This window comes from Uloborus diversus, chromosome 4 (genome assembly GCF_026930045.1).
Source record: "Uloborus diversus isolate 005 chromosome 4, Udiv.v.3.1, whole genome shotgun sequence".
In the NCBI taxonomy this organism is placed as follows: Eukaryota; Metazoa; Arthropoda; class Arachnida; order Araneae; family Uloboridae; genus Uloborus; species Uloborus diversus.
Window position 1 is genome coordinate 123,447,417 of NC_072734.1, and position 14,807 is coordinate 123,462,223.

General features: G+C 36.9%; 1 protein-coding gene across 1 annotated transcript in view; it reads right to left on the bottom strand.

Annotated features, from left to right (window-relative positions):
- Window positions 1-14,807, bottom strand: part of LOC129219825 (putative sodium-dependent multivitamin transporter) — a 51,687-nt gene that overhangs the window by 17,461 nt on the left and 19,419 nt on the right. Inside the window, exons 4-8 of the mRNA XM_054854130.1 lie at window positions 13,130-13,284; window positions 11,988-12,128; window positions 10,093-10,231; window positions 8,494-8,704; window positions 6,276-6,430 (exon numbers count right to left, since the gene is read on the bottom strand). Coding sequence (XP_054710105.1) covers window positions 6,276-6,430; window positions 8,494-8,704; window positions 10,093-10,231; window positions 11,988-12,128; window positions 13,130-13,284 — 801 coding nt within the window. The remainder of the gene's footprint in view (window positions 1-6,275; window positions 6,431-8,493; window positions 8,705-10,092; window positions 10,232-11,987; window positions 12,129-13,129; window positions 13,285-14,807) is intronic.

Below are 14,807 nucleotides of genomic sequence, written 5' to 3' on the forward strand. Positions count from 1 at the left end.
AAAGAGGTGGTGGGGTTTTATTTTATGTTAGAGACAATTTTATTTGCAATGAATTGGTCATAAATGATAAGCCTACTGATATTGATATGGTTTGGCTGGAGTTGATGAGCAGTAAGGGCAAAAAGCTACGCTTTGGAAACATTTATAGGCCACCCAATTCAAACCAGGGACAAGATGAACAGATGTACCGTATTATTAGTGACATGTCCAGTAAGGGATCCGTTATCATAATGGGGGATTTCAATTTTCCGGGTATTGATTGGAATAATTTTTATCCTGGTAATGGCAAAGAAGAGGAATTTTTAAAAGTAATTGGTGACTGTTTCTTAGATCAAGTTGTAACTCAGGGAACTCGAGAGGAGGCGATTTTGGATCTAGTTTTTTGTGACATAGGTAGTTTTGTTCAGGGGTTGAGTGTAGGGGAGCATATTGGAGATAGTGATCATAACAGCATTAGGTTCCGGGTTAAATTTGAAATGTGCAAAGATGATAATTTTAGGTTTGTGCCCAATTTCAGAAACACCGATTTTGTTGCACTTAGGCAGAGCTTGAAAGTGGTTTTTTCGTCAGGGTTGGAAAATAACGACGTAGATCAGCAGTGGACGGAATTTAAGGATAAACTTGCTAAAACCGTTGGGGACTATGTTCCATTTAGGAGAAAAGGTGTTAGTACCAAAATTTGGCCCATGTGGTTCTCCAGGGAGACTAAAGAAGCTCTTAATTATAAGCAAGCCACTTTTCGTAAGTTTAAAGAAACTGGTCAGAGAGCGGAGAGGCTCCAGTATGGTAAGGCAAGGCGAAATTTTAAGTATTTGGTACGGATTCAGAAAAGGGAATTGGAGCAAAGGCTGGCAGATGACATTGATGGGAACCCTAAGAGGTTTTTTGCTTACGCTAATTCTGGGAAAGCTCGAAACAGTCAAATTGGGCCTTTGGTTGATGAGTATGGAAATTTAATCCAAAACGATAGGGATATTGCAAATGTTCTAAATAACTTTTTTTCCAGTGTGTTTAACGATAACTGTATCTCAACAGTTGACACTAACAAGACACAAGCTATTATACAGCTTGAGGATTTTGTATTTTGCAGGGAGTAGGTTTTATTTCATTTGAAAAAGATTAAAGCAACTAAAGCTCCGGGACCAGATAATATCTATCCAAAAATTTTAGTTGAATGTGCAGAGGAATTAGTGGATGTTATTTTGAATATTTTCAATGCTTCTTATAACTCGGGGACGGTGCCAGAGGACTGGAAGCTGGCTAACATAACGCCACTCTTCAAGAAGGGTTCTAAAGGTATTACTGGGAATTATAGACCTGTAAGTTTGACTTCGGTAATTTGTAAGATTTTCGAAACTTTGATCAAAATTAAGATCATGATGTTCTTAGAGACTAATAGTCTGTTGACTAGTTTGCAGTATGGTTTCAGGAAAGTAAATCCTGTACTACTAATTTATTGCATTTCTACGACAAGGTTACCTCAGCTTTAGATAACAAAAAATGTGTGGATGTTGTTTATATTGATTTTCAAAAAGCTTTTGACAAGGTACCGCATGTTGCTCTTCTCAGCAAGTTAGCTGACATTGGAATAGGAGGAAAAACTTTACTTTGGGTTAGAAATTGGCTTACTGGTAGGAAGCAAAGAGTAGTTGTGAGAGGAAATCATTCTAATTGGAGTGATGTTTCAAGTGGGGTTCCTCAGGGATCAGTTTTAGGGCCTCTTTTGTTTATTATATTTATGAATGACATCAATGAAAATATTTCTGGAAGCATGAATTGTTTTGCTGACGATGTAAAAGTTATGGGGATTGTCGAAAATGAAGAACAAGTAAAACAGCTGCAAGATGATTTAGATCATATTACTAAGTGGGCAGATAAATGGGGTATGGCAGTTAATGTAGGGAAATGTCAAGTGCTACTCTTAGGTCATGGAAATAAGCGTATGAGATATCGTTTACAGGGTTCAGTCATAAATCAGGCAGAAAATGTTATGGATCTGGGTGTCTTTATAAATCAGGACTTCAAGTTTAGTCAACAGTGCAGTATTGCTAGTAACAAAGCCAACAAAATGCTTGGGTTCATCAATAGATCTATTTCAAACAAATCTAAGAAAGTTCTTCTGCTTTATATTGGAGTTTAGTAAGACCTCATTTGGAGTATGCTGTTCAGTTTTGGTCGCCTTATCTGAAGAAAGATATTTTTGTATTGGAAAGGGTTCAAAGAAGGGTAACTAAATTAGTAAGGGGACTCTCAGATTTAGATTATGATACCAGACTTAATAGGCTTAACATGTATAGCCAGGAGCAAAGGAGAGTCAGAGGGGACATGATTCAGTTATTTAAATTTATCAAAATGAAAGATGAAAATGGATTAAATTTTTGCGGGGAAAGCAGGACAAGGGGTCATTGTTTTAAGCTATTTAAATCTCAGGCTAACTTGGAAATCAGGAAAAACTACTACTTTAGCAGGGTCGTGGGCACTTGGAATAGCTTACCGGAAGAGGCGGTAATGAGCAAGGGAGTGGATAGCTTTAAGAGGGCCATTGATCTTCACTGGGGACTAATTAATTGACTAGGACCAGCCTAGCTGGGCCCAGAGCCTGTTGCTGGTCGTCACATTTGTATTTGTATTTGTATTTGTATTTGTATTTGAAATTTAAGTATTTCTGAGAGCACAATTTACAAGCAAGGGAGCTTACCAACAAAATAGTTAAAATTGTATTATAAAATGAAAATTGAATATTTCCGATTTACTTCTGGAGAAATAATGACATTGATGGTAACTACATTGTACACATTATAATTGAGTACCGAGCAATATTAAGAGTTTACACTTAAAATAGTATTTGATGTCACAAACAAAAAAAAAAATTTTTTTTTTGTCATTTATTGGTTTCAAATAAACGTACTTTAGCATTGACAATGTAAAATTCCCAGAAACCTTTTTGCCATTGATTGCTCTTATGAGTAAATGTTTTGGTTCATTTTATTTTGATTTTATATTTGAAGTCTAATGTCCAGTACCTTAGTCAAGATTTCTGCTGCAACTTTAAGAAAAAGAATTATTTTTCTCAGATAGAAACTGAACTGGTATCGGTTAAAAAACATTCAATAGATAAAATGCAGTTCTTCAGCATTTTAGTAACATATCGAAAATATCTCCCATAATACGTTTCGAACTGTGGTTGGTATCTATTATAGCAATCATATTTCGTGAAAAGTAGATAGTCATCATACTGCATTTATATGCAGTAAATGATTTTCCACACGCGGAATTATTTTATTTTTCCCCCATCACATTAAGGGTTGTCCCAAAAATCTTTGCGCAGTTTTACAAAGTGATTTTGAGTTGTTACGTTTATTAAATTAAAAATTGTCTGCATATGAATGAAAAGATTGTACTTTAAATAGTGAGTTATTATTCTTTTGCTAGGAAATCTTAATGAATTTCATTGTGTATGTCAATGACCAATGAGTGCACGCAGAAGCATCTCTTGCTAATCCTCAAAAGCCTAAAGGTTTTTTGCTCTTCTGGCCTGATTAGCTGCTTTATATTACCTAAAATTGGGTAATCCCCCCCCCCCCCCCGAAAAAAGTTGAATAGGCCTACAAGAAATCAAATCGTTCCAATATTCTTGAACTACGCCCATTGAATGTGGTTGGGCTCCTGCTAAGCAAATACTTCGTAAGGGTGGAAAAGGTGTCGAAAATGTAACAACTTTGAAGAAAATATTGTTGCAAGGCAGCAAAAAAGTTAAAAACTAACTGGAAAAATATATGCGCTGTCCAGAGAAATATGTAACTATTCTCGAAAATCTTTACTAATATTATAAAAAGAGAGGGCGGATTTTTGTGTGTTTTTATGTTCGAGGTAATCTCCGGAACCACTGCACCTATTTGAAAAATTCTTTCACTATATGAAAGGTACTTTCTTACTGAGTAACATAGGCTATAATTCGAAAAAATCCGATAAATAGTTCTTTTTTTATTCAAATTTAGGCCCAAATTTCACGTAAATTGCCTATTATTGGCTATTAAAGGGGTGAAAAATTACTTGCACACATTAATATTATATATCGTTAAAAAGGGTAGAATTTTCTGCGTTCTAAACAATTTATTTCAATGCTCTAACTTAATTACGACGGGAGTAATTTGCGTTTTTAACTCGAACTTTTTTAGGCTTAGCTGAAATTTAGGCACTACTTTCTTCATTAAATCTATCAATAAAAAGTGAAGAAATTGTCCCACAGTTTTCTTTTTGACAGCATTGGAAAAAGCGAGATTTTTTACTCCAGATCTCTCTCGACCTGTGGTCGAAAAAATTAGCTTCTATCTTCAAAGGAAAAAAAGTTACAAGACTTAAATCAATTTCGAAATATGTCATCTTGATTCAGGTTGTCAACCATTTTATTTTCGCGTTTCCATGGTTACGCATTTTGAATCCATTAATTCTTTCCATCTTACTCTTTTCAATTTCTTAAACTTATTTTATTTTGTGTTTCCATGGTTACCCTTTTAAAATCCATCTTTCGCATTTTGATTTCTTAAAAGTATTTTAATATCTGTCGTCATTGTTTGGAAGGGTAGTTTTGCATGGTGTTTTTTTTTCCTTTTATTTAAGCCTGGTTGTTGAATATATGTCACTTGACACAATTTTTATTCACACGGTTGACCGGGCAAAACCGGGCAACGCAGCTCTTAATATATAAAGATTTGAAAGCTACTGTTGATGTGATTTTATACCTTTTTGTTTGTTTGGCGAAACATTTATTATTGCAAAGAAAAAACATCCGCTTCACTCTCAAAATTGCCGGGTTCCGGTAGCGTGGTCGCTTGGCGTGTTAGGCGCTGAGTAGTTCAGTCTAGGATTATTATTTTAAGGCAACCGTTTATGTAAGTCATTGTTTTGGCAATTTGTTTTGAAAGAAAAGAAACTTTTGATTTGTTTTTATCCGAGTGAAATGTACGACATTTTCTTTCTTTTTTTTTTCCTGCCGACGATTTTTGAATGTTCCACGGGATGTTTTTTTTTTTTTTTTCGTAAGACGGATCGATTATGATAGCGTGGTTATGGGGCAAGTTTTGCGATAAACAATAGAGTTGCGGAATTATTTTTACATATGAAAGATATTATTTGATGTTTTTGTTGTTGTTTATTTGGCGAAACATTTATTATTGCAAAGAAAAAACATCCGCTTCACTCTCAAAAGGGCCGGGTTCCGGTAGCGTGGTCGCTTGGCGTGTTAGGCGCTGAGTAGTTCAGTCTAGGATTATTATTTTAAGGCAACCGTTTATGTAAGTCATTGTTTTGGCAATTTGTTTTGAAAGAAAAGAAACTTTTGATTTGTTTTTATCCGAGTGAAATGTACGACATTTTCTTTCTTTTTTTTTTCCTGCCGACGATTTTTGAATGTTCCACGGGATGTTTTTTTTTTTTTTTCGTTAGACGGATCGATTATGATAGCGTGTTTGTGGGGCAAGTTTTGCGATAAACAATAGAGTTGCGGAATTATTTTTACATATGAAAGATATTATTTGATGTTTTTGTTGTTGTTTATTTGGCGAAATATTTTAAATTGCAGTAAAAACCGCTGCACTCGCTAAATACAGTTTTAAAGCAACTGTAAATCTAATTCAACGAAAAGTTTTAAATTTCAAAGAAACTTAAATAGTTTTTTTTTTTTTGAAAAGGTGTGTACGCATTTTATACAAAGAAAAATGATCATTTCACATTAGAGGGGGAGGGGGCGTCAATTTTTTTTTATTCAACAAGCTTTTATTAAATTTTTAGCATGGGCATCGCTGTGCGGGTACTGCTAGTACTTTATAAAATCATGTTTTCCTCTTTTATAAAATAAATGTTAGCCTTAATTATGCACAAAAACAGTAACTTTCTGAAAATTTTCTGTGTTATTCAGCATTATAAACTATGCACAAAACTCTCTGAGACAAGCCTTAAGTAAGCATCTAAATGTGTTAACTTCCATCTGCAATTGCGGGGAGGGGGGTATCCTTTTATTTTTCAGCGAATTATTTCCCATCAAGACTAAAAAATGCCCTTATTGGGAATACGATCAAGTAGCGAGTTCGTTTCAGAAAGGGAGTCGGCTTACAAACGCTGCGCAATCGTTTCAGTCCAGAGGTTTTCTCTTCTAGAAGGTGTTGTGGGTGACCGAACTCCCAGAGGCTTACCACGAAGCCACGGGGTTTCATGCAACACAGTGTAAAGATTATTGAAGTAGACATATAGTTAGAATGAAGATGGTCGAATGATACCTTCTGATTGGATGTGGTGGTCAGCATCCCCAAGGTAATGATGGACAGTGTGGGACCACCAATGGCAGTGAAGACCACGAAAGCGGCTGGGATGATCGCTTTGATGTTTCCGACTATATATGTCATCGCTATGCATAACGCACTGTAGAAGAGAGCTGCAACACAACAAAAGTAGTAACAACAAAAATAATAACATCATATATAATGACATATAATAGTAATTAGGGGATTCCGTCCCATCTCATTTCGCTCGCCAACATCCGTTAGTCGCCTGCGGCTGCTCACCCATCAGTCCACCATCGGCATCTTAGTCTTTCGTGTAACTCTTTATTGAGTTCTCGTTTCTTATTGCATGTAACAATAATGAAAGGATAATATTACTCAAGGGGGTCGCCGAATCTTATTGCTAGTTTTAAGAATCATCTTATAGTCTTGGAAGAAATACTATTCGGGCGAATTCTAATAGATAATATAGCAACTTGTTTTGCTTGCCACTTGGTGGCTTTCCAATAGTGCGCTCTCATTGAACAAGTTTTGGGGCGTATCCGTTTGGTAACAGACATCGACGTGGCTGCGTAAGAGTGAATCAATAGAATGTAACCTATTTAAGATTTTGTGTCGGCAGTTGTAGTTAATTTTAACATATCTTATCTGATCGGTTCTGATCTCTTAGTTATGTTTTAGTCTTACCCTTACCTCATTTCTTCCTCATATCATATTTTAGTTGAGTGTGTAGTCGCCTGCAAATATTATAGACTCGTTAAAACTGGTTGACTTCTTATTGACTGTACTCAGTGTCGGATTGGGAGGGGGGGAGCAAGTCAAGGCCCTAGTTCCGGACCGCAAATTCATCCTATTTCTGTGTGCTTTTCGTTAATACTGGATATAAAAAAAGTTTTAAGTTTTGAAGGAAAAATCGGAGATCCGGACTGTACTGTTATGCTATAATGGAGATGTAGTTCACTTAATCATGGTTTTCGGTGCCTAGATGTAACTTTCCAGCATTTGATCATCTCGCTGGCTCGTAGCAGTGCTTGTTACTTTGTAGTTGAAGATGTTTAACGATGACAACAGCATTCATGGGCGATTGGATTGAATAACTGCGTGGTAACTATAGCTTGTTTTTTTATTACTTTTGTTTACCAATGGATGATAGTGTTTTTCCGGTGTCATTTTAGAATTCCAATCTCTTTTAGCCTAAAACCTGTTATTTAACCAATGTTTTATACTTGTTTTTAAATGTTAAGAGCATCTTAGCCAAAGTAAAAAGGCTTGTTTTAAAAATGGCTAATGTTTTGTTTTGAATTCACGTTATTTAGCACTTCATGTTTGCACGGTTAGGTTATAACTTCAGTGCATATTAATATCAATACTACTGGAATTATATTTCTCTTATTAAAACAGAAATTGCTCGAATATTTGAATTATTTTACTCTTGTGCTCGGAAATTAAGACTGCATGTTGTGAAATGAAGTGTTGTTGCTCGTTCCGGTTCCAGGTAAAGATATTAGAATTTGATTTGACAATACTTGGTTGTGTCATAAATATTAACAATAATAGGGAAAGAGAAGGGGGAGGGTCTCAAATTAAGTTTGTGATGTTGTATTTACTGTTAAATGTGGATAAGTAGTGTACTATATCAAGTTTTTGGATTTTAAGTTTGAGTTCAATACTGAAATCGTACTTTGATTTTTTAGACTTTTTTTTTTTGGCGGTGTGGATTTTTTAAAATTGGAAGTTGATTATTTGAATTGTTGTTTTTTCCCGTCTCAGATTTCAATTGTTGTGAATAATCAAGCACACATATTGATCGTTCTAAGAAACGAAAACTATGTTCAATGAAGTTCTCAGACTTCAAATTTGCATTGCTGGATAAGAACGCATAGCAGATAGTCATTGGTGATGAAAATTCACTTGGTTAGGTGAAAATACCGGTGTGGCGAACCGAGATGGGAAGGACTTTTTAGCACGACAAAGAACAGCGTTGCTTCTAAATAATTTTTGTGCAGAGCTTCGAATGAAGTTCATTACAAAAAACCACTGAGCAAATTTTAAACAAATTGCAAGAGCATTTCATTCCAGAAAACAGATCGGCGTAGACTGAGTCTGTTATTTTCAATTTAATTTTTCCCCCGAACTTATTAGCTGCCGGATGAAGGCTGTGTGCAAAATAGTTGTTGAAATAAAACTGTTAGTGTGGGAAGGACTAAGGACTTACCAAAGAATTTGGAAGCTCTGGTGGAGGCCTTCTCAGAGAAATGTCCGCGGCGCAGGAAGATAGGCTTGACGAAGTCTTCCGTTGTGACGGCAGCGAGTGAGTTGACGGCGGAGGAGATGGAGGTAAGGGCGGCGCAGAAGACACCCGAGACACAGAATCCTGCCATCCCGCGGTAGGCGCTAAAGGATCGAATCATGTAGTATGGGATCAACTAGAGTGAAGGAAAAATAGGGGCACTCATGTCAGAGCATAAAACAACATAGAAAGTGGGCGACACTATACCCCAGTCGCCCAGTGCCGAGCCTGTGTCGCCCAGTCACAAAAAATAGCGTCGGCGAAAAAGAAATACTTTTAAGGAGGTCATTCATTTGCTCTCTACGTTTCTCTATTCTTGCCTGCTGATCTAAAGAATAGGGAATTTGCTGTCCCAGACCCCCAAAGAAAAACTCCCTAGCCACCAAAGCTGTTACTATTATAAAACACTCAAAAATAATACCTAGGTCAGGGGTTCCCAAGCTTTTTCGATTCGCGACACCCTGTGTAGAATTAGAAATCACTAGTTCTTAATTAAGAGATAGGTACCCTTGCCTATCTCTGTTATAATTACATGTAATTGATACCGTGGGCATTTCGCGGCATCCCTTGTCTCTCCCTGTGGCACCCACTTTGAGAACCCTTGACCTAGGCAATAAATTTCTCCCAGTCCTTCCGCTTTTTCTGGAATATTCAGGCATCGTTGGCATAGGGGACAGGGGGACTCGTCCCTCTCAATATTTCTGAATCTATCAAAAATCTCCCCCCCCCTGCTCCCTCAACTATGTTTCAGAACCTTGAATATTTTTCGAGCAACTCGGCACTTTTTCAGTCGTGAAGGAACATCGTACAGTTATGCTTTTAATCATTACTATGCTTGACTTGTTCAAAATTTTTTTCCCTTGGCGTTGAGAAAGGGGGCATATGACAGCATGCCCCTCGCGTACAGAATCAAAATTCCTCACACAGAAGTTCGACCAGATGTGTTTTCTTGATGTCTCTGAGAAGCTATATGTAAAGCATCGGTTATTCGAATACCGATTAACAGAGACATTAGTAAACCGACAGTATTCCAGTTCTCAAATCTTAAATTTACTGTTGCATTGCTCCGATATGACAGCGAAACTTTTCCCGTTCTCTCGTAACAGATCTTTTCTCAAAAAAAAAAAAAAAAAAAAAAGAATCAGTTGTCCGAAAACTCCGTCTCCAATTGCTTCTGTTATTTAATGCTCTACTTGAGTTTGCAATCCTGGCTTATCACTCGATCTAAAGGACTAGTTTTACTAAATGAGCAACGTGAGACCACCTTCTGAAAAGAAAAAAAAACCTATTTTAATTATTACTATTTATAGTTGCAAATTCCATGCAGCTGAAGTGTCCGGTGTATGTGACTTGCTATCTTGTGAAGTATACAAAAAAAAAAAAAAAAAAACACATGTTTACAAAACACACTGTTTACAAAAGTTGGGTGAAATCAGTTGAGTAAATGTTTCAACAGTGAGGTCTAAATACCATTTCTTGAAATTGTATATAAGCGAATGGTATGTCTTACTGAATAACACTCACCTGGTCTCCCGAAGAGATTCCCGTCGTTTGTGGTGACAGCAGAGGATCGCAGTTGGCAAAGTTGGCATAGATGACGAGGCCACAGGTGTAGATGGTGTAGTACATGAGAAGGTTCATGGGGATGCTGATGAGAAGGGCCCTGAAGAGGGAAATTTGGTTATTAGTTAGTGTAAGTAGCAATCGCTGTAAAAAAAAAAAGAAAAAAACGTTTCTGCAAAACTCATGAGGGAGGGGTAGAGTCCGGGTCTGATTTACTGATAAGTGTATGAAGCAAATTTAATCGGCCATGTGACATAGTTGTCATGTGTGTGGTCTGAGTGAAATAAAGACTGACTACCACACGTCTACACCCTGGCATTGCGGCTTATATCCATGCATATGCAATGAGAAAAAGATGTGTAATTAAGGAGGTACTAATCAAAACCAAACATAATCATTCTAAACCATTTTTGGAAACTCACGAAAAACGTGTTTTAAAATATCTTTTTGTGGAAAAATCAATTTATACAGATTGATTCAGTTTCTTAATATTCTTAAGAAAAAGCTTTCAAATATAGGAAAACAATAAATCTATAATTAAATTTTTAAATTTGGACATGTCTTCATCTGATGGACATGCTTTTCTTCGATTAAAATCGTAATGGACATGTTAGTTTTTGAACGAATTAAGAAGCTAAAAACATTCACAGACGTCCTCCTTAACCTCAACAGCTAGTAGCACAAAGCTTGTCTGTGTAAATGAGCTTCAGGACACGTGACCGAAATAAGGGCCTTCTATTGACCGAATGGACTTGTTTTTCGATCGAAACAAGCCTATGGACACGTTCTTGTTTGATTTCGGACTCTTAAGTTTTAAAATAGAACTTAAGTATGAATTGATTTTTCTTTTGCCTGAAACTAACAATAATACAATGTTGTAGGAACATCCTGTAATATTTGAAACTGCTGCTAACTCGATTTTCTTTCAAATTGGATATGTTGTGGCTTTGATTGATATACCTTCTCAATTGTAACTCTACAGCACTTTATTTAATTGCACAATTCAAGATGGTCCCGGCAGATATGTTGGGCTTACTGTTTTAAAATTTCTAAATCGCGCCTTGAGGGAGGCCTCTACATGAGATTTCCAGACAAAATGGCAAAGCTGTGCGCATGGCAATAAACTATATTCTTCTGTTGATTGCTATAGATGCAGACCGTACAGAATAGTGGTACTATGTGAAATGCGAAGAACCTGCTCATCAACGCATTCTTGTCGAGTATAAATCCCAAATATCATCTTTAAAATTTCGATCCATTCAAAGTTAGGAATATTTGATTTAATATCGAGCATATTTAAGTTATTCGTTATGTAACTTTTACATCACTATGGCGGAAAGTCAGCTAAATTGTAATGGAGAGGTTTTGATTGCCATCCGCGCTTGAGCATGCTTCTCCCAAGATAGCTAGTGACTTTTCTCACCAAATGTGTACCCTTTTGATGGAGACATTGATATTTTTCTGAAGACTTCAAAGAATACTTTTGACTAGTCCTTTATCGCACGGTAAACTTTGATTCTCGAAAGATTTATAATCAGTGTTGTAAAGTCGAAGTCGGACTAATTTTGGTAGTAAAGAAGTAGAAGATTATAAAATTCCAGTAGCCGAATTCCCCCCCCCTCCCCTCGCGAGCCTGTAGTTCTGCAAAGACAATGAAATGATTTTGGGGAAAAGGAGTAGCAGATTTGAAAATTTGTAGGAGTTGGTCATTTTCCGACAGACTTGTGCAGTCCTATTTATAACCCTTCACTTTCCTTCGCTAAAAAAGATTGCTGTTTTTGATTTTACGAAGAAAATTTTTTAGTGCGATATAGATCCATTTTGAAAACTTAATGAATGAACGAACGAATACTCACAGTTGTGATCTTTTGAGGGTGCTGACAGTCAATAGGCGCTGAACTTGAGTCTGATTAGCTCCACAAGTGGTGATGCCATACATAAATCCTCCAATGAAAGTGCTCATCACTGTGAACCTCAGTGTCGGGTCAAAATTGAAACTATGAGGAAAAAATAAATCAACTGATTATGTTTTAATAATAATTACGAATTCTTCTCTCTTTCGTAAATGAAATCCAACTCAACATTTTTTTTTTTGATAATAACTTTCAACCATATATTTACATAAGATATAAAATGACTTGAAAATAGGACTGTGTAAGACAATTATCAGACTAGAAGTGTAACCTTGAAAATGTCAAAGAAAGTTGAAAATGACCTGCTGGTTTTTGAACGAAAAATAACTGGACCTATTGACGATAATGGCCAATGAAGAAAGAAGTCACTTAGAAATTGAGAAATGTATAACAGGGGAAAATATTTAACAATTTCTTAATCACAGAGCTTCTCATGTCTAGGACATATTGAAAGAAGACAAAACAATTACGACATTAAAGAGATTTTCAACTGATCACCTATGAGAATAAGACCCCCAGATGCCCAAGGAAAAGATGGATGGACGACATCCCCAATGACACGGTCATAATATCTTCCTCTTGGGCCATAAGGAGAATTCGCTATTGGATGGACAGTTCAGGCAACAGGTTGTGTGGGAGAAAATTATGAAGCAAGTTAAGGTCCACCAAGGGTTCCAGAAAAAGAAGATAAAACAACTTGGGGTCACTGTTGGCTGTCTCTTGTTGACCCCTATAAAATAAAAGTAGTTCCATCTGGACGAATGATAAAAATAAATATTCATTTTCAGCCTTTCATAAGTTTTCTCTCACTTCTGCTGTTTCTTACATTGAGACTACACTTTGTAATGCACATTTATGAAAAGAAATACTTCCTTTTCCTGATAACTTCTACAGACCAAAAATTTTTGTTTTTCAGAATTTCTTAAGAATCTAAGAAATATTTGAAATATTTAGTTTTAGCTTGAGATAAAATTACAGGCCTGGTAGCAAAGTGTAACTCCTTAATAAATAAATAAATAAAAAAAAACCTTCCATACAGAACAACGTTTGCATTTCTAAATTGCAAGGGTCTTTATTGCACCTACTTGAAGAAGTTGAGTCTTCCCCCCTCTCCGGCTATCCTGAAAACTTCTTGGACGCCTCCCAGGTCAGCGGAGCCTTTTATGATGACTGAAAGAAGGGCGAACCACATCAAGACAGACTGAAAGACATCTGTCCACAAGACGGCCTTCATGCCACCCTGAAAGCGAAACCATACAAATAACAAATTAATGCATGTACTGTCTGCCCACGGATGGTATAGAATTAGCAAACTCCAGTTAAGACAAGTTTAGTATTTGAATGAAGGGGAAAAGTAAAAAACCGATGCACGTTTCCGCTCATTTCAATGTGACTCTGCTTAATTTAGAGGGTAACGGACTTCTGCAAAAGCTGGTATCCCTGAAAACTAATAGATGATTCCATTTCTGCTTCTAAAACAGGTGTTTGCATTTCCATGTCATCGATAATCAAACAGTCTACTGGGTGCCCACAAAAATCCGTTTCACCTCTATAATTTCTGAACGGCAAGAGCTATAATCATAAAAGTATGGTCTGCTAGGCATAGCAAAGCCACTACTGTTTAACCACGGATTGTATGGAATTGGAAAACGTCCGGTTAAGACGGGTCTATCTGAATGAGAGAGAAAAGTAAAAATTTGGCTCTCATGTTCCGCTCATTTGAATGTGACTCTGCTTAATTCAGAGGATGCATCTGCAACAACTGGCAACACTAAAAACTAATAGATGTGCCCATTTCCGCCTGTAAATCGGATGTTTGCCTTTCCATGCAATCCGTGGTCAGACAGTATACTCTACACTATGAAGCTGCTTACGGCGCCACGGTTGCAGGATTCGGAGTTAGTGTTCTTATTTCAGAAACTGTACGAGATACTGGAGAAAAGTTATCGACAAAGTTGTTCTCAGCATCATCCAATTAAGAAAGAAAAGACACTCCCCTCACAGCAATGTTTGAAACATTAAGCGTAAAACTCACCCTTATTTGATTGCATTGAACACAAGGGCGGAGCCAGAAATGTTTCAAGGAGGGGGCGGTTGATTTTTAACTTACATCTTACTATGTTTCTGATTAGACAGCTTGTGGGGGAGGAGGTGGGGCTACCATAGGATTTTTATCTAAAACATCTTAAATATAGAGATTTAGCTAAGGAAACTCCAAACTTATTCCTGTAATTTTCCGTTGCAAGAGGTATTCTAAAATTGAATTTTAGAACTTCAATTTCGCAATAGTCGTGGAGGAATATTTCGAAACTCCCTCCCTCTACCATCATTGAAAGTTGTCTAAAATCGCACTTTTTGAAACTTCAGTTCCAAAAAATTATCGGAGAAAAGCCACTGAATGCATTCTTTCTCCTTACACTACCTGAGATGTCTACAATCGCGTCTTTAAGACTTAAATTTTGCGAAATGTCCGAGGGAAGGCTTCCAAACGCCTCCTCCTAACATTTGCAAAGATCCTCTAAAATTGCGTTTCTGAAACTTCAGTTCCTAAATGTTCATGGGGGGGGGGGATTTCAACCCCATTTCTTTCCTTAACGTCTTCAAAAATGGCTTGCACTTGAATTTAAAAACTTCAATCTGGTGCAGGGTCCCTCAAGGGAGAGGCGATCGCCCCCATCTCCCCTCCCTCGTATCCGCCCTTGATTGAACAAAAATGCACTTGCCAGAAATGAGCCTCGTCTATTTGTAATGCTCAAAATGATG